The 23,148-nt window shown below is 51.7% G+C and overlaps 2 protein-coding genes across 2 annotated transcripts; one reads left to right on the top strand and one right to left on the bottom strand.

Moving 5' to 3' along the window:
* The first annotated feature begins 11,538 nt into the window (after positions 1-11,538).
* LOC308182204 (olfactory receptor 14A16-like) lies at positions 11,539-13,213 on the top strand. Its single transcript, XM_080566434.1, has 2 exons — positions 11,539-11,809; positions 11,891-13,213. Exon 2 carries the CDS (start codon positions 11,914-11,916, stop codon positions 12,886-12,888), a length of 975 nt encoding a protein of 324 aa, XP_080422560.1. The 5' UTR covers positions 11,539-11,809; positions 11,891-11,913; the 3' UTR covers positions 12,889-13,213.
* Positions 13,214-18,277: 5,064 nt separating this feature from the next.
* On the bottom strand, positions 18,278-22,353 carry LOC308182205 (olfactory receptor 14C36-like). Its single transcript, XM_080566435.1, has one exon. The coding sequence runs from the start codon at positions 21,251-21,253 to the stop codon at positions 20,330-20,332; it is 924 nt and encodes a 307-aa protein (XP_080422561.1). The 5' UTR covers positions 21,254-22,353; the 3' UTR covers positions 18,278-20,329.
* Between the last annotated feature and the right edge of the window lie 795 nt (positions 22,354-23,148).

The raw sequence follows: 23,148 nt of genomic DNA, 5'->3' as shown, positions 1-23,148 counted from the left end.
AATCTCCCTCTCCTCTGTGCTCAGGGATATGGGAGAGAATCAGAAAATGGAAAAAACTGTGGGCTGAGGTAAAAACAATTGAAGAGGACAGAAAAGGAAGGCAGAATAATAACGAAGAATTATAACAAGCTGGTTCTATCCTCTCCCAGCTTCTTGTGCACACTCAGCCTCCTTGCTGGCAGGGCAGCATGAGAAGCTGAAAAGTCCTTAGTTCATTGTGAGCACTGCTCAGCAACAACTGCAACAGTCAGTGTGTTACCAACATTACCTTTCTCCCACATGCAAAAAAAGAGCACAATACCAGTCACCAGGAAGAAAATTAACTCTATCCCAGCCCAAACATGGACATCTCATCAAGGCAAGTGCCAGTTTGTGGCCCTGAGGGGACCACCCCTGGAGATGGCACAGGCTGGGGGCTTTCTGGCTGGGAGCAGCCCTGTGGGAAAGGTCTTGGTGGGAAGGGAGCTGGGCAGGAGGCAGCCGAATGCCCTGGCAGCAAGGAGAGCCGGCAGCGTCCTGGGCTGTGTGAGCCGGGGAATGGCCAGGGGATGCAGGGAAGGGATGATCCAGAAGATGGCATCGAGATTTCAGGTCCCCAGGACAGGAGGGATGTCAGCAAGCTGCAGCGGGGTTAGCACAGGGCCCCAGGATGCTCTGCAGCACTCTTCCAGTGAGGAGAGGCTGAGGGTGATGGGCTTGTCCCGCCTGGAGAAGGGCAGGATGAGGGGGACCTCCTCTGGCTGTGTCTCTGAGGGGGTTGTGGAGGGTGCAGAGCCAGGATCTTCAGCTGGGTTCAGGGTGGAAGGACAAAAGACAACAGCTGTGAAGGTGAAAGAGGAGAGCTTCAGGCTGGAGAGAAGGCAAAAAGCCTTTTCACCATGAGCTCAGCCAGGCGTCACCCAGAGGCTGTGCAGTCTCCGTCTTTGCTTGTTTTGCAAAATGCAACAGGATCAGCCTTGAACAGCCTGTTCTGACCCCGTGCTTGTGACAACGTGGGTTGGAGGCCTCCTGAGGTCCCTGCCAAAATGCCTTATGGTCCTTTGACCTCAGGCCCAATTTCTGGTGGTGACAGAGGAGATGCTGTGGGGCCTGAATCCTCCTGTGCTGTAGGGGACCATCTAAAGCCAGACAGGTGAATGCCTTCTCTTCTCCCTTGGCTGTAACTGAAGCCTGGCAGGCACTGCCTCAGCCATCTCTGCATGACACCTCAAGCTCCTGTCTTCCAGCGCTGAGCACCTGAAAGTCCATTGCCTGGATGTGCGCTGAGATGTGGGAAGAGATCTGGGCTTTTCTGGGGTGTTAATTCTCTCCCTCTGCATTCTGCTCCTCTCCAAATGGTGTCATTTTTCACCTTCTTTCCTACCTGAAGGGAAATGTATAGTCTGTCCTGGCCATAAAGGACAGCTGAGCATGTTTTCTACTTCCATCACACGTCCAAATCTCCTGCACTCTTCACCAGGAAAGCTGAACATTGCATGGATGCTCATAGCCATACTTTCCTCCATCTGTGCAGAGAGGTCAACATCTCAGTGTGATTTACTTTCTTGCAAACACTGTGAATTGTCACGGACCTTGCTGGGCAGATAGGTTTTTGGGGGGCCATAGAGCTTTGTACTGGACACAAAATAATCTTATTTAAGGGTGTTGGCCTAACAATACTATAAATGTTTAGAAAATGTCAATAAAAATGAAAACAAAACAAAAAAAGAAATAAAGGCAAAGTTCTAAAGCATTGGTACTTGCACATTTCAGCTTTTACAAATTTTGGTGATTTTGTTTTCTTTTACTCTAATACTTAAAAATGGCCATTGTTGATGCTTTGAGACACTGCCAAGCCTCCACCTGCAGCTTTTGAGGGCCTCCGGTCTCCCACAAGTCCTCTTGACAGCTACCATCCCCAGGCAAACACCTCCAGTACACTGGGGCCTCTGAACGTGGCACTGGATGTTTGTGGTCAGACCAACAGGGTCTGCCTGGAAAAGTGAACAAATTATTCCAACACAGGAAAAAAAATACAAATAAAAAAGAGCACATGTTCATCACTTCAAACACTTGAGCTCTTTTTATGAAATGGCAATATTTTCTCACCATGCCAGACAGGGAATTACCAAGAAGTGCATGAATTGTATGAGAAATATCAATCTTCCCCTCTCCTTGCATTACCACTGCTGTGTCCTGTGTCTGTTCTGATGTGAGTCCTGTTGCCCCACCTTGCAGGTGTTCCCATCTCTCCTGATCAAATGACCATGTTTAAAGTGTTTTTTTTTTTTGTTTTTTTTTTTTTTTTGGAAGACTCCCTTCCCATTGCTCTCGATGGGAAGCTTGTCCTTCTCCATTGCTCTCAGTGCCTGTGGCCTGCGTGCAGGCAGTTCTGTGGTGAAAAGGGATGTGAGTTGGTGCAAAGGCGCTGTAACATGCAGCTGCAGCCCTGAGTGGAGAAGTCTGATGGGAGGAGAAGTGCTGCAAGTCCCAGGTGGCTCCTGAGAGAAATGACGGGGTTGGGGAGGTGAGGAACAAGGCTGCCCACAGAGTGTCTGGCCTCAAGGGACTGCTTTTCCAAGATGACCAGGCCTCCTTAGGAGACCCTCTAGATCAATAGCAATGGGAGAGGTCATGCAATTGAAATAAATCAATAAAGAATCCAACTTGAAGGACGACTCCCTTATTATCAACTCCTCATTGAAATCTGCCTCATTAACTACCCTCCGGAAATCTCCAAAATTAGATATACAAGCCCTGAAGCCTTGAAGGAAATTCTGCGCAGAAAGAGGGCACAGGAGGGCTCTCTGCATTGTACTGAGCCCCAGGGTGTGTTTGGTGCTGAGTCCATGGAACTCTGATGCTGAGATTACACAGGCTGCTCAAGAAGGGAAGGCCAGAAGAAACGCTGAAGTTTCTGGGAGTGATAATTGGTCCCACTGGGGGCCATTACTATCAGAGCTCCCCTATGGACTTGTTAGTGAAGAAAATGGGAGGCAGTGACAACAGACAGGCAAAGGCAAAGTAAAGGTGGCCCTGACACTGAGGAAACCTTGATGTATTTTATCAAAGCAAACACCAAAGCCTGACACCCAGCCTCTGGGAAGAGAGCTTCTGTCCCTCACACTGCTCTTCAAGGGGCAGTGGGATATGCGGTGCATGATGGCAGCTAAAGGACAACGGTACACCACCACTGGATGGGGCTGCAAGGATGCCACATGGTTCCAGTGCCAGGAGCACAGTGTGTCATCTCATAGGCCCCAGTGGCAGAGACAACAGGCATAGCTAAGGGGACAAAGACCTCTGCTCTGTCAGGGCCTTCCAGCCCTGTCAGTGCCCTTGGACATCTCCCCACAGGCTGTCCTATGCCTGAACCATTTTCCCTGCAGCCTGGAGACATCCAACCTGCTTCCCCACCACAGCATCTCCCTACCTATACTAGGGACTCCTTGTCCTCACTGCCTCTCACTTGAAACACAAAGCCATAGGCAGAACTAGACTCCGAGTCACCACAGCACTGCCCTTGGAGTGGTATTTCTTTCTCCTCGTCACCACGCCAGACCTCCAAAACAGCAGACTGTGGTGGCTTTCCTTTCTCACGTTCTTTCCCTCTACCCAAAATGGGCCATCATCTCTGAAAGCAGATTTCCAGCTCTCAGGAACTCCTACAAGAATGCCCTGAGCCTGTGCTTCACCAGGCCTAGGAAGCGCAGGTCTCTCAGCCTCCTCACACATGACCCATAGCCCCAGATTGGCATACCTGCTATGAAACCTCTCCTTTCCTCCCTATTCCTTTAGAAAAGGAGCCCCACACCACGAAGTATTCTTCCAGTTAGGACCACACCAGTGTGGAGTCATGGAAGATGATAATTGCCTTGCCTGGGTGAACAAACTCCTACTAGTGCAGCCCAAAGTGGACATGACCATATTCGTCTTTAGCACTGCCAGCTCATATGGCATCCCTGGTTGTGCCCAGGCTCTTCTCCTCCAGGTTGCTCTTCCTGAAGTCTGGTCCAAGCCTGCTGTGGTGTACGGAGCTGTTCTGACCCTGATGCAGAGCATCGCAAGATGGGAAATAGGCTCTCTTCTCCTTGGAAGACGGAATGAGATTTATTCACCAAATCCTAGATTTTCACAAGTTCCTCTGCAAGGAAGACCTACCCTTGATGGACGAGTCTCAGGTTAGGAGCCATGTAAAGAGACTGGGCATCCTGAAGTCCATGGGTCCTGATGGGATCCCCCACGAGCGCAGAGCATGGTGGAGGAGCTCTTTCCCCAGCTCAGGTGTACTTCAGGGTTCACTCCTGTTTTGTTGTCCCTCTGTTGTCAGTGGGCAAAAGACATAACAGGTGAGAATGAAAAGACACTCCCTGACTGTGTCTTGGACCCTGTGACCTAGATCATAGCTTAATAACGGAAATACCAGAACTGCACATTCTGGAAGGTACCAGAATAGAACCTGGTCATGGAGGTCATCTTCAAGCATGTGGAAGATATGTTGGTCAGGAGTAGTCAGGATGGATTCCCCAAAGGGAAATCATGCTTAACCGATCGGATAGCTGTCTGTGATGAGATGGCTAGCTGGGTAGATGAGGGGAGAGCAGTGAATGTAGTCTACCTTGACTTCAGCAAGGCTTTTGACACTATTTCCCGTAACATCCTCATAGACAAGCTCAGGAAGCACAGCCTAGATGAGTGGACAGTGAGGTGCATTGAAAATTGACTAGATGGCAGAGCTCAGAGGGTTGTACTCAGTGGTGCGGAGTCTGGTTGGAGGCCTGTAGCTACCGGTGTCCCCCAGGGGTCAATACTGGGTCCAGTCTTATTCAACTTACTCATCAATGACCTCCTTTCCTTTTGGCTCTATATCAAGATCTGCCTTTGTCCCAGCAGCTGTGGTGCCTTCCGAGGGGCTGGGGCTGTGGTGGCCATGCCCCGAGCTCTGCAGCAGCCTGTGGCAAGGCAACCGTGAGTGCGGCAGTCATGAGCCCTGCCTGCCCTCCTCCTACCACACTCCGTCAGGCGACTGCAGCAGAGGGGACCCACAGCCAGCCCCTGGCTGGGCTCTGCCACCCACCTCTCCAGTGCCATCCCTGCTGCCTTGGGGTGCTCTGTGACATACTGGGTGACCTCACAAGGCCTGCCGGCCAGCACATCTCCTGCGGGGCAACCAGGCCGCACAGCAGCAGGGACCTCACCACCGCCCTTCCAGCCCCCTCCCCTCCCCTCGTCCCCGGCCTTTTCTCTGCTGGCAGGAGCGTCTTTGGGAGGCGCTTCCCGGCCTCCCCTCAATACCAAGCTGAAAGGAAAAATGGTCTCTTCCTTGACAGAACAATGGAGTCAAATTTGAAAAGCTTCATTAGCAGATAGGTCAAACCTTTACTATATTTTGTTAGATAGAAGGAAGTTTAGAAACTTTGTATCCCTGATGTTACCTTAGTCACTAGTCAGCTTTATCTATGAGAGCCTACAGACTTGTATCTCAGAATGAGGGCAAGGTGACCCAGGCCTGAAGGATGTGTCAGAAGAAGGTTAGGTGAGGAACTCATGTTGTGCATATGTCCTTGGATGTACAACCGACTAAGCTTTGTATGTACGTCTAAGATGAAAGAATAAGAGAAGAAAGATTTAGATGATTTGAGCATGGACAAGAACTGGGTTCAACTAGCAAACATAGTGAGGAAGACTACCAATGACCACCAGAGAACCCTGAAAGACAGTGGAAACAAATGTGCATGTGTCAGAGTCATTTACATATTTTAACGAGTTACTGGAAATAGTATGAATATGTTAATCTGTTTTTTTTTTAATCTGATTAATATGTATGTTTTGAATGTGTATAACCCCTACAGCTTGAACAGTTCTGTATGCACACTAGGCGGAGTGATACTCAGTGTGTCCAGCATGGCAGTAAAAGAATGAATGCTTTCTAAACCTCCAAATTGAGTCTTAGAGAATTTCTTTGACTGGCTTGTACAGTATCACCCTCGCCTCCTGCCAGCTGCTACCCACTCAGGCTCCTGGCACAAACATGCCGCCCCCCACCAACACCACCACTCATGCTGCCTTTGCTGCCTTATCCTGTCCTCTCCCTCAACTCCTTGTCTCTGCCAGGCCCCATGTTCCCCACCCAAACACATCCCTTTGCTGTCACCACCCTCTCCTCTGCCCAGCAGGATGGCAGAGCCAGGGCAGGACATGGTAGAGTTAGGCCCTGTAGTGCCTATGCAGAACGCTTGTGGCAAAGTGGGAGCTGAGACTGGGTTCTTTGGTACAGAGGAGGCCCCATACAGAAAAGATGAGGTTCAACAGCAACTTTGCAGCCGGGGTCTCCATCTTGGTTTGTCACAGGAGGCTTCTGGCCACGAAAGGGCAAGGGATGGGTCAGCCACAACTTCTCTGGGCACACTGTTCCAGTGACCACCACCCTCAAAGGAAAGAATTTCTTCCTTATATCTAATTTAAAAGTACCCTCCTTTAGTTTTAAAACATTACCTAAAGGTCCCCTTTAGGTACTGGAAGGCTGCTATAGGGTTTCTCCAGGCTGAAAAGAACCAGCTTTCTCAGCCTGTCTTCATCGAAAAGGTGCCCCGGCCTTTCTATCATCTTTTTGGCCTCTTCTAGACTCATTCTAATACTTCTATGTCCTTCTTGAGCTTGGGGCCCCAGAGCTGAATGCAGAACTCCATGTGGGGTCTCACAAGAGCAGAGTTCGGGGGGAGAATCACCTCCCTTGACCTGCTGGACAAACTTCCTTCAGTGCAGCCCAGAATATGGTTGGCTTTCTGGGCTATAAACTCAGATTGCCAGCACAGGTTGAGTTTCTCATCCACCAACATCCCAGTTCCTTCTCCTCAGAGCTGTTCTCTATCCATTCTCCACCCAGCCTGCATTTGTGCTTGAGATTGCCCCAACCCAGTTGCAGGACCTTGCACTTGGCCTCATTAATCCTCATGAGATTCTCACAGTCCTACCTCTCAAGCCTGTCTAGGTCCCTCTGCATATCATCCCTTCCCTCCCACATGTTGATTGTACCACGCAGCTTGGTGTCATTGGCAAACTTGCTCAGGTGCACTTAACCTCACTGTCCATGTCACCGACAAAGATGTTAAATAGTGCCAGACCCAATAATGTCCCCTGAGGAAGACCACTCATTAATGATCTCCACTGAGACATTGAGCTGCTGACCGCAGCTCTCTGAGTGTGACCATAGAACCAATTCTTTACTAGCCAAGTGGTCCATCCATCACATCCCTGTCTCTCCAATTGAGAGATAAGGATGTGATGTGGGACACTGTCAAATGCTTTGCACAAATCAAGGTATATGATGTGAGTTGCTCTTACCCTGTCCACCAGTAACCCCATCATAGAAGGCCACCAGATTTGTCAGGCACAGTCTGCCCTTAGTGAATCTATCACCAACAGCCACCAGTTGGCTGTCACCAGCAATCCAGAAAGGCAGGGCTGCAACACATAGCAGTGAACCTGTGCAAGGGGGGTGACAGAAATCACACGGGAAAACTGGGGGTCATTTCAGGAGTCCTACAAAGAGAAATCATAGAATCACAGAATAGCCTAGGTTGGAAGAGACCTTCAAGATCATATCTTTCCATCGCCCCTGCCATAGGCAGGTGTGGGATATGTAATCATGTAGAAAATATAGACTTAATTAGCAATGTATATAGATAAATTGTGGGAAATGTAGAAAAAGCAGGTTTAATTAGAAATGTGGATAAGACTTGTGAGAATCCAGGAAGGGAGTTCTGGAAGACAAGAGAAATGTGGAGGATGAGAGACACCATGGAGCCTGAGGCATACATAAATAAAAGGAGAAGATAACTGCAAAGACTGTTACGAGGCCCAGGAAAGAGGAAAGTAACCAAGTGTTGACCAAAACCTCGAACGGGAAAGGAGGTTGCAATAAGGTACCTAGCAGCCTGAGAAATACAAGGATCAAAGGACTGTAAAGGGGGACCGGAGGGTTTTTTGGAAGGAAAACCTCTGGAAGGAAAGTGTATAAAAGGAGCATAGCCAAACTGCAATAAAGACACTTACTTGCTCACAAAAAGAGTCTATGCATTCAGTTGCCACACGCAGGGACGCCACCCACTGTAACAGGTTGCTCAGGGCCTCATCTAACCTGGTGTTGAACACCTCCAGGGATGAGGCATCCACAATCTCTCTGGACAACCTGTTCCAGAGCCTCACCACCCTCTGAATGAAGAATTTCCTCCTCGTCTAATCGAAATCTCCCCTCCACTAGCTTAATGTCATTCCCCCTTATCCTATCACTTTCTGTCCTTGTACAAAGTCTCTTGCCATCTTTCAGATGAACTCTTTATAAGTACTGAAAGGCTGTAATGAGGTCTCCCCCAAGCCTTCTCTTCACCAGGCTGAACATCCCCAGCTCTCTCATCCTTTCTTCATAAGAGAGGTGCTCCAGTCCTCTGAACTTCCTCGTGGCCCACCTCTGGACCCACTCTAACAGGTCCACATCTTTCTTGTGATGGGGGCCCCACACCCAGATGCAGCACTCCATGGGGGACCTCATAAGGGTAGCATATAGGGGACATTCACCTCCCTCGACCCAGAGGCCGTTCCTCTGTTGATGCATCGTAGGACATACTTGGCCTTCTGGGCTGCAGGTGCACACAGCCGGCTCACGTTGAGCTTTACATCCACCAGAACCTCCAGGTCCTTCTCTGAAGGGCTGCTCTCAATGAGTTCTTCACTCAGTCTGTCCTCATGTCTGGGATTGCCCTGACCCAGGTGCAACAACTTGCATTTGGACTTCTTGAAAAATCGTTAGGTTCTTGTGGGGACACTTCACAAGCTTGTTCAGGTCCCTTTCTTCTGTCATATCAACTGCACCGCTCAGCTTAGTGTCATCTGCAGACCTGCTGAGGGTGCACTTGATCCCAGAGTCTTTCATTTATAAAGATATTAAGGGTTGGTCCAAAGGTTTAGTCCAAAATGGACCCCTGAGGGATGCCACTAGGCCTCCACCCTGGACATACAGCCAGTGACAGCAACTCTCAGGCTGTGGCCATGCAGCCGCTTTACAGATCAGGATATTATGTGGAACCATGTCAAAGACCTTACAGAAGTCCAGATAGACGATGGATGTTAATCTACTCTTGATGGTGAATTGCCTCAATTGACTCAGATTTATCCCTTCCCTACCTAGTGGTAAAGGAGATCCCTCCTAGGCCCTGTCTGGGTCTCCTGCCTAATGATGGGACAAACAATGATGGTTCCCATGCCTAGGTCAGCTTCTGAGAGAAGAAATGACATTGCTGGACAGAAATGTCCCTGCTGAATGGGCAGAGACAACGTCAGTGATGACTTCAGTCTCTTTCCCAGGAGGTTTCTGGGGAGCTGCAGGGATGTCTGAAGGGAATTCAGGGTAGAGAGGGGAGGGTAGAGAAAGTGATGCCTTGCACTGGGATTGTGCGGCTGAGTGGGGCTGGGCTCCTGGGAGGGAGGGAGAGAGCTCCTGGCAAGTAGGCAGCACTGCAGAGGGAGAGAAACAAAGGGAAGTATAAGGCAGCCTGGAGTAGGTGTACAAAGAAGAGCAGATAGTGGCAGAAAGCTTCAACAGACCTTGACAAAGTAAGTCTCTGCGTGCAGGGCAATAGAGCTGTGTTTACTGGAGGGACCTCCTCAATGGAGCACATGCCACAGTGTGTGGAACCTGCAGGAAGGACTGTCACAGCTTGTTTGGTGCAGAGGAGGAGGACGTGCTCCAGGGCAGGGCTTGTGTGCTGCAGGGTCAGCGTGCAGGGCCCGAGGGCTCCCTTCTCTTGGGGCCGGCTGCAGGCTGTGCAGCCGGGGGTGCAGGTAGGGGTGCCCAGGGCTGTGGTGCAGAGTAGGGTCCGTGCTGTGCCCCAGGGGCTGTGTGCCAGGGCAGGGCCTCTGCCGCCTGCCAGGCTCAGCACTCATCCTGCCCGGGGAGCTGCCCAGGGGCTGCGGGGAGAAGCTGCGGGTGGAAGGAGACCCCCCGGCAGGGCAGGGCAGGGCAGGGTCCTGCTGCTGCCCAGAGCCTGCTGCCTGGGGCAGGCTGCTCACAGCCCCATGCCTCCCCAGGGCATTGCACAGGGGACTTTTCCATAGGAAGGTCAAGGCACAGGCTGCCTTGAAGGGAAGGCCCTTGAGTAGTCTCTGCCTTCATTTTCCAGCTGCGATGAGGAGGAGTTTTGTGTGGTAATGGCGTGGGGAGATGTGTTTAGGAGACTGAGGCTCCTAGATCATTACACTGAGATACAGAGATTGTTGAGCCTCTGAAAGTCCGTTTGCTCATCTCTGCTTACCAATGGCACCAACATCAGCTTTGTGCTGTCCTCAGGGCATTTCCAAGCTGCTTGTTAGGACCTGCAAACAGAGCAACGTCCCCAGACCTTTCCCTATCCTATGAGGTGTCTGCAGGGCACAGCTGAGCACACAGCGTGTGGGATGGGCAGTGTAAGCATGGACAGGGAGAAGACCTCAGGGCAGAGAAACAGCTCCCAGTAGGGGCAGCTGCAGGCAGCAGAGACAGGAGAAGGGGATGAGAGGAAAGTGCTGAGAGCAAAGGCTGGGAGGGGGAAATTGGCACCTCCCTGCCAGCCCCTGCAGTGCAGGCGCCTTCCCTGGAACATTCCTCAGTCTCCCCTCCCTCACAGCAGAGCCCTTCTCCCTGAATCCCCTCCAGCAGGAGAAACACTTGAGTGTCCAGCTGTGTCTGCCCTTCCTGCCCATTACCTGGCCAATGTCCCCTCTGGTTCTTGTTGTTCCTGTCCTTGCCATTGGTCTCCTTATGGAGGGGTCAGGTGAGGATTCACCTGCAGCTCAAAAGCCAGTGCTCCAGGTCCTGTCATGCGGATATGCCCTGGAGGAACAACATCCATGTCCCCTTCTAAATGTTGGGTCTCTGGGAACAACAGTGTGGGGGGTTTAAAGGAGCTGACCCTCCCTTCAGGGCACTCATTCTCTAGGGCATTTGAGCCATTTCCTGGGGTTCCTGCTGGGCTGCAGACTTCCTCCCGAATGACACAGCTCTCCCATGGCATCAGATTAGATATAAGGAAGAAATTCTCTCCTCTGAGGGTGGTGAGGAACTGGAATAGGTTGTCCAGAGAAGTTGTGGTTGTCCCTTCCCTGGATTGTTTCACGGCCATGTTGGATGAGGCCTTGGGGAACCTGGTCTAGTGGAAGGTGTCTTTGCCCATGGCAGGGGGTTGGAATTAGATGATCTTTAACGTCCCTTCCAACCCAAACCATTCTATGATTCTATCATTCTATGATCTCCATAGGATCTAGGAGTCCCAGGGACACCTCAGATAAACTGCTGTATGTATGCATCTGCAACGATCCCCCTGTGTCCTTACCTAGGAGAAGAGAGGTGAGTTCCTTCTTGGGTAAAATGAGAGAGGGTGAGGAGTTTGTTGATCTGCATTTCGAAACTGTTCTGAGGGTTAGTCCCTTGGCCTCTCAACACCTTTCTTTTGAAGTTCAGCAGAACTGCCAAGGATTTCTGCCTTAAAAAAAAAAAAAAAGCCTCCTCTGTTATGGTGGGGAAAAAGGAGCAAAAGAAAAAATATAAAATCCCCATGGTCCTGCTCTGCAGTTGGTTGAATTGGGATGGCAAATGCTAAAGAGACCTTGGGTATCACAGGTGGATTTAATCTGAGATCAACCCTTGTTTCTATTTGCCTGTTGCTGTAGAGCAACACTGACGCCTTCTGTGCCATTGGCAGAGTCCCCAGCTTCCTGTGTCTCCTTCCGCCAACACCGACCAGAGCTTCTGAAAGGGACCTGCCAAAGCCCTTCCTGAGAGAGGGCAAGTATTTTGGTGAGTTAGATGAGGAATGGAGTAGTTTTTATCTTAGAGAAGTCTGCTGGAAGGTCTCATTGCCTTTTCCTCCTTGAACAGGCTCTTGTGCCCAGTGGCACCAAATGTCCAATGACAGCAGCTCCATCACCGAGTTCCTCCTCCTGGCATTCGCAGACACGCGCGAGCTGCAGCTCCTGCACTTCGGGCTCTTCCTGGGCATCTACCTGGCTGCCCTCCTGGGCAACGGCCTCATCATCACAGCCGTAGCCTGCGACCACCACCTCCACACCCCCATGTACTTCTTCCTCCTCAACCTAGCCTTCCTTGACCTGGGCAGCATCTCCACCTCTATCCCCAAAGCCTTGACCAATTCGCTCTGGGACACCAGGGTCATTTCCTATGCAGGATGTTCTGCCCAGGTCTTTCTCTTTCTCTTCTTCATTGGAGCTGAGTTTTATCTTCTCACTGTTATGGCCTATGACCGCTACGTCGCCATCTGCCAGCCCCTGCACTATGGGACCCTCCTGGGCCGCAGAGCCTGTGCCACCATGGCAGCAGCTGCCTGGGGCAGTGGCTTTCTCAATGCTGTCCTGCACACGGCCAATACATTTTCACTGCCTCTCTGCCAGGGCAATGCCCTAGACCAGGTCTTCTGTGAACTTCCCCAGATCCTCAAGCTCTCCTGCTCAGACTCCTACCTAAAGGAAGTTCGTGTTCTTGTGGTTAGTGCTTTTTTATTTTGGGTGTGTTTTGTTTTCATTGTTCTGTCTTACGTGCAGATCTTCAGGGCCGTGCTGAGGATTCCCTCACAGCAGGGACAGCACAAAGCCTTTTCCACGTGCCTCCCTCACATCGCTGTCGTCTCTCTGTTCCTCGGCACTGCCATGTTTGACCATCTGAAGCCCCCCTCCATCTCTTCATCTCTGGATCTGGCAGTGGCAGTTGTGTACGCAGTGGTGCCTCCAGCATTGAACCCCCTCATCTACAGCCTGAGGAACCAGGAGCTAAAGCATGCCCTCAGGATATTGATAACTAGTGTTTCAAAAAGAACAAGCTACTTATCTTGTTACAAGCCACAAAAATGGCTTGTAATGTAACTTATTACAGGACTACCTGTCTTCTGTTGGTACTGTAGTTGTCTTAATTCTTGATATTGCTTTCCTTAGTTTTGGTAAGTTTTCAATTATTGTTGTTGGGATTTTTTTTTTTGGTGTTTTTTTTTGTTTGTTTGGTTTTGTTTTGTTTTGTTTTATTTGTTTGTGTTTTTTTTTTCCTTTCAATATATAGTTTTTTGATTTTCATAATGTTGCCCATTAAAATGTCATTATTCATCACACTCCCAGTTCGGTGTCTACCTGTCTAGAATAGCCCAGATGTTACTCTAAAAGAGGAGTCTTTGTGAAAATAAACAAAACACCAAAACTTGCATGGACTTGTTTGTCGGACATCTTTTTTGTGAGGCCATTTCTGTATCTGCAGGGACAGTACCTATATGCAGAGGAGGAGGGGAAAAGAGTCGGGCCCAGCAGCACGGCCAGGGAGCACCAACACTGGGTCCATGCAGAGCTGCTCCCTTGCCACTGCCACCCTCTCCTTCTGAGCCCTGCTGGTGGTGTAAGGCCTGGCTGCTCCTGCAGCTTGGTGCCAGTGCTGCTGTGTGGCCATGCTGGGACCGCAGGCAGGGACAGGCAGTGGGCACTGCGGTGACACACCTGGCCTACAGAGAATCATTTCTCTCCTAAAAGGGCCGTGCCTGAAGGCTCACGGCATCTTTTGGAGTTGCTGTCAGATCCGAACGTGCCCAAGGAAGAGAGTCCAATGAGGCTCCTCGCTCTGCCAGGCTGGGCACCTCTGAGCACGCCATGGCCACAGAAGAGCTGTGGGAGGCGGTCAGTGGCAGGGCCCCCACCAGCTGGCTCTGCCCCCCAGCCTCACCAGCACGGCCCTGCAGAGTGCCCCCGTGCCCCGGGCACCACAGCCCCCTCGCTCTGCAGAGCAGCACCGCCAGCTGGGGCTGTGGGGAGCGTGGCCAGGGGCTGCAGCAGTGGCTGGCCAGGCCAGCACAGATGTGCTCACCTGGGAAAGGCTTCCTGGGTGATGGGATGTCCTGGGAGAAGAGCAGAGCCGTGTCAGTGTGTTAGCGTTCATGAAAACACATAATCCACAAAGTGATTACATGAAGGTGCTTTATTAGGCGCCGGAAGTTAGGGGCATGCCTGCCCAAATCTAACTTCGTCCGATTTGTTCACTCAGTTCTCTTTTATCTCCTAAAATATTACATATGCATTGTTTCACAACACACCTATGCATATTCATTTCCTAGCTCCGCCTAGCCCTGCTTCATATGCTAATTATCTCATCAGTCCTTCTATGTTTGCGTATCACTCTCTGGTGGTCGTCTGGGTGGTCGTCGGGATGAAGTAAGATGTCTTCATCAGAGTTGAACTTTTTAACCTTTTCTTCTTAAGCATGCTCTCTGAGCCCTTGGTCTCAGTCCAAACCGCAAGGTTGGTTTGATCCAGTTCTCGGGGTCCGAGAGGCCCCAATTATCTAGATGTCTTGCAATTTTGGCATTCTTTTAGTCCTCCTTACTCCTCATCATGAATCTGTGCATTCTCTCATGCTATCGTTGCACATATATTTTGTATCTTCCAAGCGCCGCCCAGGCACAGTACATCGCAAATGTAACACATATTAAGCAATATTGTATATTTCATCTTCTATTACCAGCAAGTGTGCAGGGAAGACACGGGAACAGAAATCCTTTGCTGCTACTGCTGCCAGCAGGCAATTCGTATGTATGTGTAGAGAGGGAAATGAGTGAGCACAAAGGCCATCAGCTATCCCTAGGGGTGTCATGAAGGTCAGTGGGGCATTCAGCGTCTTCAGGTCCCTTCATTGTAGCATAACAGCCACGGGGCTTCTGCCTGAATAGCACAGAATAGTTCAGTTGGAAGGCGCCTTCAGAGACCGTCTAGTTCACAGTGCAATACCTGAATGCAGCTCTGCGATGTGCTTCCTTGAAACTCCAAGGTCCCTGTGCCCAATCCTCATGCCTTGGGGCATCCCAGAGGAGGGCAGAGCAGGGCGATGCACCCACCACAGGGCTGAGGTGCCTCCCAGCCTCTGGCAGTGGCTGCAGGAGCTGGAGGGACCCTGCGAGTGCTGCGGTGCTGTCAGTGTGTGTGCAAGGCAGGGACTCGTGTCTCTGAACAGCCCTGTGTGTATGAGCAGTGCACAAGGCCAGCTCAGATGTGGGCACCTCATAGAGCCCTGACATTACTCTGGATGGGTCTCTAGAAACAACCCCCAGCGTTCGTGTGAGACTTCTGCCACCCTTCTTGCACAGGTTCATTGTGAATGCCCTTCTCTGCTATGTCACGCTACCCTGCCTTTCTGGGCTGGTGGTGACAGCCAACATGGCTTCACTAAGGCAGATCGTGCCTGACAAATGTGGTGGTCTTCTACAATGGGCTTACAGCATTGGTGGTACAACATCTGTCGGGGACATGGACAGGGTGACTGAGTGCAGTCTCAGCGAGTTTGTTGATGACACCAAGCTGGGTGGTGCAGTTGACATGTGGCAGGGAAGGGATACCATCCACAGGGACCTGGACAGGCTTGAGAGGGGGGCTTGTGGAAAACTCATGAGGTTCAACAAGGCTAAGTGGAAGTATTAGAACGAGCCTAGAAGAGGCCAAAAAGATGACTGGGGCACCTTTTCAATGAAAGCTGTTTCTTTTCAGCCTGGAGAGACCATAAAGCAGCCTTTCAGTACCTAAAGGGGGCCTACAGAAAAGCTGGGGAGGGACCTTTTCTCAGGGACTCTCATAATGAGACAAGGGGTAGTGTTTTAAACCTAAAGGAGGGTACTTTTATATTGGATATAAGGAAGACATTCTTTCCTTTGGGAGTGGTGGTCACTGGAACAGGTTGCCCAGAGAAGTTGTGGTTGACCCATTCCCTGCCCCTTCGTGGCCAGAAGCCTCCCTTGCCATACAAGGTGGAGCCCCCCCACAAAGCTGCTGTTTAACCTCATCTTTTCTGCATGGGGCATCCTCCACCCCACAAAACCCAATCTAAGCTCCCACTTTGTCACAAGCATTCTTCAAGGACACTACAAGGCCTAACCATACAACGTCCTGTACCTCCCTGGCTCTGCCATTCTGTGGGACAAGGGACAGGGTGGTGACAGCAAAGGGATGCCTTTGGCTGTGGGATGTGGGACCTGGCAGAGACGAGGAGTCGAGGGAGAAGACAAGACAAGGCAGCAAAGGCAGCACGAGCGGTGGTTTTGGTGCAGGGCCACATTTGTGCCAGGAACCTGAGTGGAAAGCAGCTGGCAGGAGGCGAGGGGAGGCCGGGAAGCGCTGGAGGCCAAGGTCGCTCCTGCCAGCAGAGAAAAGGCTGGGGATGAGGGGAGGGGAGGGGGCTGGAAGGGCGGTGGTGAGGTCCCTGCTGCTGTGCGGCCTGGTTGCCCCGCAGGAGATGTGCTGGCCGGCAGGCCTTGTGAGGTCACCCAGTATGTCACAGAGTACCCCAAGGCAGCAGGGATGGCACTGGAGAGGTGGGTGGCAGAGCCCAGCCAGGGGCTGGCTGTGGGTCCCCTCTGCTGCAGCCGCCTGACGGAGCGTGGCAGGAGGAGGGCAGGCAGGGCTCGTGGCCACCACGCTCATGGTTGCCTTGCCACAGGCTGCTGCAGAGCTCGGGGCATGGCCACCACAGCCCCAGCCCCTCGGAAGGCACCACAGCTGCTGGGACAAAGGCGACTCAGCCTCCCCAGCAGCCCCAGGTCCAGGGTCAGCCACGGCACCAGGAAATGGAGGTCTGTGAGATGCCAGCACCCCTGCTGCCAGGTCCAACAGAGCCCTAGCACAGAGTGCCTGCGCCCCTCTGGGTCTGCCCCTCTACCCAGGCCAGAGCAAGAGGTACTTAGTACTTGAGGCGTGGCCTCACCAGAGCAGAGAACATGGGGACAATTCTTCCCCTGGTCCTGCTGGTTACACTGCTGCTGATACAAGCCAGAACGCCATTGGCCTTCTTGGCCACCTTGGCACGCTGCTGGCTCATGTTCAGGTAAGTGTTGACCAGCACCCCTAGATCCCTTTCCTCTGCACAGCTTTTGAGCCACTCTCCCTCAAAACCATAGTGTTGCATGGGGTTGTTGTGGCCAAATTGCAGGACCCAGCACTTAGCCATGTTGAACCTCAACCCATTGTTCCTCTGCCCATCGATCCAACCTGTCCAGGTTGCTCTGCAGGACCTTCCTACCCTCTGGCAGATCAACATTTTCCCCCAACTTGGTGTCATCTGCAAACTTACTGAGGGTGCACTCAATTCCCTTGTCCAAATCATCAATAAAGATATTAAAGAGGATGCGCCCCAACACCAGCCTCTGGGGGACACCATTGGTGACTGGTCACCAGCTGGATTTCACTCCGTTCACCACTACTCTCTGGGCCTGGCCACCCAGCCAGGTTTTAACCCAGAAAAGTGTGTACCTGTCCAAGCCATGGGCCTCCAACTTCTCCAGGAGAATACTGTGGGAAACCATGTCGAAGGCCTTGCTGAAGTCTAGGTAGACTATTTTAATAGCCTTTCTCTCATCCACCAGGAGGATCACCCAGTCATAGCAGGAGATGAGGTTGGTCAGGCAGGACTTCCCTTTCATGAACCCATGCTGACTGGGTCTGATCCCCACGTTGTCCCGCATATGCTATGATTGCATTCAAGATGACCCCTTCCATCACCTTTAACGGCACCAAGGCTGTAATTCCGCAGTTCCTCCTTTCAATACTTCTTATAGATGGGCATCACATTAGCAAGTCTTCAGTCATCCAGGACCTCTCCGGATGACCATGACCACTGATAGATGATGGAAAACAACCCAGCAATCACATCTGCCAACTCCCTCAGCACCCTAAGGTGCATCCCATAAGGGCCCATAGATTTATAGGTGTCTAGCTTGCCTAAATAACCTCTAACCCAATCCTCTTCGAAAGTCTTCCTCCCTCCAGGTTTTCTCTCTTGTTTCCAGGCTCGGTAGTGCATGGGGACTAGCCTTAGCAGTGAAGACTGAAGCAAAGAAGACATTCAGTAATTCCGCCTTCTCTGTATCCACCGTCACCAAGGCACCTGCCTCATTTAGCAGCAGTACACCCACATTTTTCTGTCTTCCTATTGCTGCTGATGTATTTGAAAAAGCCCTTCTTGCTGTCCTTGATGTCTCTTGCCAAATTCGATTCTAACCATCTTCATCGCCCTCCTCTGGACACTCTCCAACAGTTTTACATCCTTTTTGTACTGGGGTGCCCAGAACTGCACACAGTACTCAAGGTGAGGCCGCACCAGCGCAGAGTAGAGCGGGACAATCACTTCCCTCGACCGACTAGCAATGCCGTGCTTGATGCATCCCAGGATACAGTTGGCCCTCCTGGCTGCCAGGGCACACTGCTGGCTCATATTCAGCTTGCTGTCAACCACAACCCCCAGATCCCTCTCTGTGGGGTTGCTCTCCAGCATCTCGTCGCCCAGTCTGTACATATAGCCAGGGTTGCCCCATCCCAGGTGCAGGACCTGGCAGTTGCTCTTGTTAAACTTCATGCGGTTGGTGATTGCCCAGCTCTCCAATCTGTCCAGATCTCTCTGCAAGGCCTTTCCACCCTCAACAGAGTCCACAGCTCCTCCAAGTTTAGTGTCATCGGCAAATTTGCTCAAAACACCTTCTAGTCCTACATCCAAATCGTTTATAAAAGCATTGAAGAGGACTGGCCCTAAAATGGAGCCTTGGGGGACCCCACTGGTGACCATCCACCAGCCTGGTTTGGCCCTATTTACCACAACCCTTTGAGCCCTGCCCATCAGCCAATTGCTCACCCATTGTATGATGTTTTTGTCTAGCTGTATGCTGGACATTTTGTCCAGTAGGATCCTATGGGAAACCGTGTCAAAAGCTTTGCTGAAGTCCAAAAAGATCACATCGGCTGGTTTCCCTTGATCGACTAGATGGGTGATCTTATCACAGAAGGAAATCAAATTTGTTAAGCAGGACCTACCCCTCATGAACCCATGTTGGCTGGGACCAATGACTGCATTGCCCCCCAGGTGCACTTCAGTAACTTCAAGGATAATCTTCTCCATAATTTTACCAGGCACTGATGTGAGACTGACAGGCCTGTAGTTGCTAGGGTCTTTTTTCTTGCCCTTTTTGAAAATTGGTACAAAAAGGGCAAGAAAGTATCAGGGGGAATTGAAGATAAGATGACCTGCACACCCGAGTTCCTGATCCCGAATCCTTGAAGTCCCTTTTGATTGCTCGCAGGCTATGTGTTGCCACTTCTTCTCCTCCCAGATGTAGGACGAGCAATCGGTAATAGTCTGAGGATTGAACCAAGCTGGGAAGTCTCCTTGTGATGTCGTTAACCTGGGCCCCAGGAAGGCAGCAGACTTCCCTTAGAGGAGGGTCCCCTCTCTGTATTGGACCCTCTGTTCCCCCGATTGTGGAATCACCCACAACTAAAACCCTTTTCTTCCTCCTGCCTGTGGTCACTATACAGGGGGTTGGCCTTTCCAATCCTAGCAATATCTCTGGTGGAAGAGGGATTGTCACCTTCTCCAGCCATCGATTGCCTTTCAGCCTCCAGGGCCTTATACTTGTTGCTCAGGTCTACATTTTGTGGCAGGATTTTGCCTGCCACCTTGAGCCTGGACTTGTTTCCACTCATTCATATCCTTGTAGCTTCTGCCTTGTGTCTGCTGAGGGATGGATACTGCATTCCCTTTGTGCTGGGGAATTCCTGGTGCCTGTTCTTGTTCCGCAGAGGCCAGAGTTAGGCATCAACAGTCTATCTCCCTCTCTGAATCCTAGATGTTCATAAGTTTTTCAACCTCTTTTCATAGCTCAGCTACCATGCAGAGCAGGTCTTCCACCTGCTCACGTCTCACGCAACTGCTGTCTCTGCAGCTGCCCAACAGTGGTGTGAAGCTTTGGCATTCCCTGCAGCCTGACACCTGGACAGCTGCATACTTTTTTGGAAGCTCAGTTTGGGTCCCCACCTCCTTTTTGGCAAGTGTGGAGGTGGCCTTCTGCTGACTGTTTGCCAGGACTGGTCTGTCACGGGGGCTCGCTGCAGCACCCTGCCTGCATGAACTGCCACGCAGACTGCCGTGCCGTACCCTGACCGATGCCCCAAGCCCTGTTTGCCTGCTCTGTTCACAGCACTCCTGGTCACTCGTGCTCCCTAGGGGCTGCCTTCATCCTACAGAGGGGGGTGCTCCTGAAGGGAAGCCCTCTGCCATCCCCCGCTCCTATGCAGAAGGTGTCTGCCCCAGAGCCAATCACCTCGGCGAGTGAGAGTCATTATAATTGGTTTAAATTGTTTTAAATACACAGGCACAATGAATAATGAGGTTTAATGGTGAACAACAATTCTAATAAAACTGGGAAAAAAAAAACACAAGACAAGAATATAAAACAGGCTTGGCTTATCATGAGTAACATTACAAGCAATTTTCAGAAAAATGCAGTCAGCTTATGGCTTATGAAATACACCCAGTCATCAGTTTCCACATTACATCCTTGAGGTCCTGGTTCCTCATGCTGTAGATGAGGGGGTTCACTGCTGGAGGCACCACTGAGTACAGAACTGCCAGCGCCAGGTCCAGAGAAGGGGAAGAGATTGAGGGGGGCTTCAGGTGAGCAAACATGACTGTGCTGACAAACAGTGAGACAATGACCAGGTGAGGGAGGCACGTAGAAAAGGCTTTGTGCCGTCCTTGCAGCGAGGGGATCCTCAACACAGCTCTGAAGATCTGCACATAGGACAGAGCAATGAAAACAAAACACCCCAGCATTAGAAAAGCAGTAAGCACAATCATCCCAGCTTCCCTTAGGTAGGAGTCTGAGCAGGAGAGCTTGAGGATCTGGGGGATTTCACAGAAGAGATCCTGGGCATTGCTTCGGTTGAGAGGTATTGAAAATGTATTGGCAGTGTGCAGCAAAGCGTTGAGAAAGCCACTACCCCAGGCAGCTGCTGCCATGGTGGCACAGGCTCTGCGGCCCAGGAGGGTCCCGTAGTGCAGGGGCTGGCAGATGGCAACGTAGCGGTCATAGGCCATGATGGTGAGAAGAGAAAACTCTGCTAGAAAGAAAAAAAGTAGCAGAAAGACCTGTGCAGCACATCCTGCATAGGAGATGGTCCTCATGTTCCAGAGATCATTGGCCATGGCTTTGGGAACAGAGGTGGAGATGCCACCCAGGTCGAGGAGGGCGAGGTTGAGGAGGAAAAAGTACATGGGGGTGTGGAGGCGGTGGTCGCAGGCTACGGCTGTGATGATGAGGCTGTTGCCCAGGAGGGCAGCCAGGTAGATGCCCAGGAAGAGCCAGAACTGTAAGAGCTGAAGCTCTCGCGTGCCTGCAAATGCCAGGAAGAGGAACTCCGTGATGGAGCTGCCATTACACATTTCCTGCCTCTGGGCAAGGGAGCCTGACAAAAGGAAGAAATGACAGTGCAAAATTTAAGGACTTCCTTGACTAAAATCCACTACATATCTCAACAAACAGCCCACAAAGCAAAACACTGCCTCATTCAGTTCAGGAAGATCTTTCTGCCGCTCCTTGTCTTACGTCTGGTTGGTGCTCTGAGGGTGCCACAACAAGCAGGGGGCTCTGCTGTGGGCTCTGCGGCAGTCAGTCCTGGTCTGCAGCAATAGGTAGAAGGGAACCCGGAGCGATCTGAGAAGTCCACTGGCCAGGGACATCTCCCCGTTTGCAGGTCATGAGGAGAAGGTCAAATAATTCCTCAAGAAACAACAAAGGTAATGTTGGTACTGTCTGTACATTGAGGTGTGTGAGGTGCCTCATATCTACAGCAATGCTCAAGGAGCCTTAGTCTTTAATACTACTACTCCATTACCATCCCTCTGAATCACCACACAGGTGGGAAAATGGAAGCAGAGAAAAGTGCATTGCCTCCTGGTAGGTCTTGCCTTGCAGTTCTGCTGTGCAGTGCCCTGGGGAGGTGTGGGGCTGTGAGCAGCCTGCCCCAGGCAGCAGGCTCTGGGCAGCAGCAGGACCCTGCCCTGCCCTGCCCTGCCCTGCCCTGCCCTGCCGGGGGGGCTCCTTCCACCCGCAGCTTCTCCCCGCAGCCCCTGGGCAGCTCCCCGGGCAGGATGAGTGCTGAGCCTGGCAGGCGGCAGACGCCCTGCCCCGGCACGCAGCCCCTGGGGCACAGCACGGACCCTGCTCTACACCACAGCCCTGGGCACCCCTGCCTGCACCTCCAGCTGCACAGCCTGCAGCCGGCCCCAAGAGAAGGGAGCCCTCGGGCCCTGCACGCTGACCCTGCAGCACACAAGCCCTGCGTGCCCTTCAGCTCCAACACCGAGCGTCCTCCTGACAGCTCCCATCGCCTGAGGGCTGTGCCAGCTCCAGGAGAGCCTGGCAGGGTGCGCAGCGGCATTGCCCTGCACCCAGACACTTACCGTGGGGAGGTGGCTGTGAGGATTTCTCCCTCTGCCAGCTCTCCCCTGTCTTTCTATCCCAGGTTGCCCTGAACCTCTCTCCCCCTTCTCTCCTCTCCCCATGCCAGCTGCAGGCAGTCCCCCCAGCCCTGCTGCGCCTGGCAGAGGAGCTGCTCCTGGGTGGCTGAAGCAGCTTCTCAAGTAGTCCAAGTCTGTTGCAGACTCCAAAGCCTCTCACAGCTTTAATGATCCCACTTAGGGACATTACTGACAAAGCCTCCCCATGGCCTTGTTAGAGCGAAAAAGTGCAGGCAGTGATTACGGGGAGACAAAGGCCAAGGAAAGGTGGACCTGAGGCTGAGGAAACTTTGATGTGAGCCAGTCAGACCCTGACCCCAGCCTCTGGGAAGGTCCCTCCAGGAGATCCTGTCCCTCCAGTGGGGTTTAGGACTCTTCCTGGGTCAGTGCAATATGGGGATGGGCAATGCCAAGTACAAGGCTACAGGAGGACATCTAGGCTCCCCAAGGAGGATGAGGAGGCAATGAGACTGTAATGCTGTAAGAAGAAGGTGTCTCCTCATAGGCATCCATGACAGAGACTAAAGCCAGAGCCCAGCAGACAAAGCTCTGTTGAAGGCTTTCAGCCTTGCAAAATATCCCTGACCATAACCACCACAGGGTCTTCTATGGTATCCCATGCCTGCGCACCTGTTTCCTTCTTTGCTGGCCCCTGACATCCACCCTGCTTTTCACCTTGCCCTCACCTGAGCACCTTCCTGCCTTGACTGATGTCTCTCCATCTGCCCTGAGAATTCCACGAAATACAAAGCCAAGGGGTTATCTAGAATTTTTCTGGGGGACCTGTTGCACCACAGCTCTGCTCTTCAAAAAAGATT

This window comes from Anser brachyrhynchus, assembly GCF_964034855.1.
Source record: "Anser brachyrhynchus genome assembly, chromosome: 23".
Taxonomy (NCBI): Eukaryota; Metazoa; Chordata; class Aves; order Anseriformes; family Anatidae; genus Anser; species Anser brachyrhynchus.
Note: the sequence above shows the minus strand (reverse complement) of the source record. Positions and strands in the feature narration are given on the sequence as shown.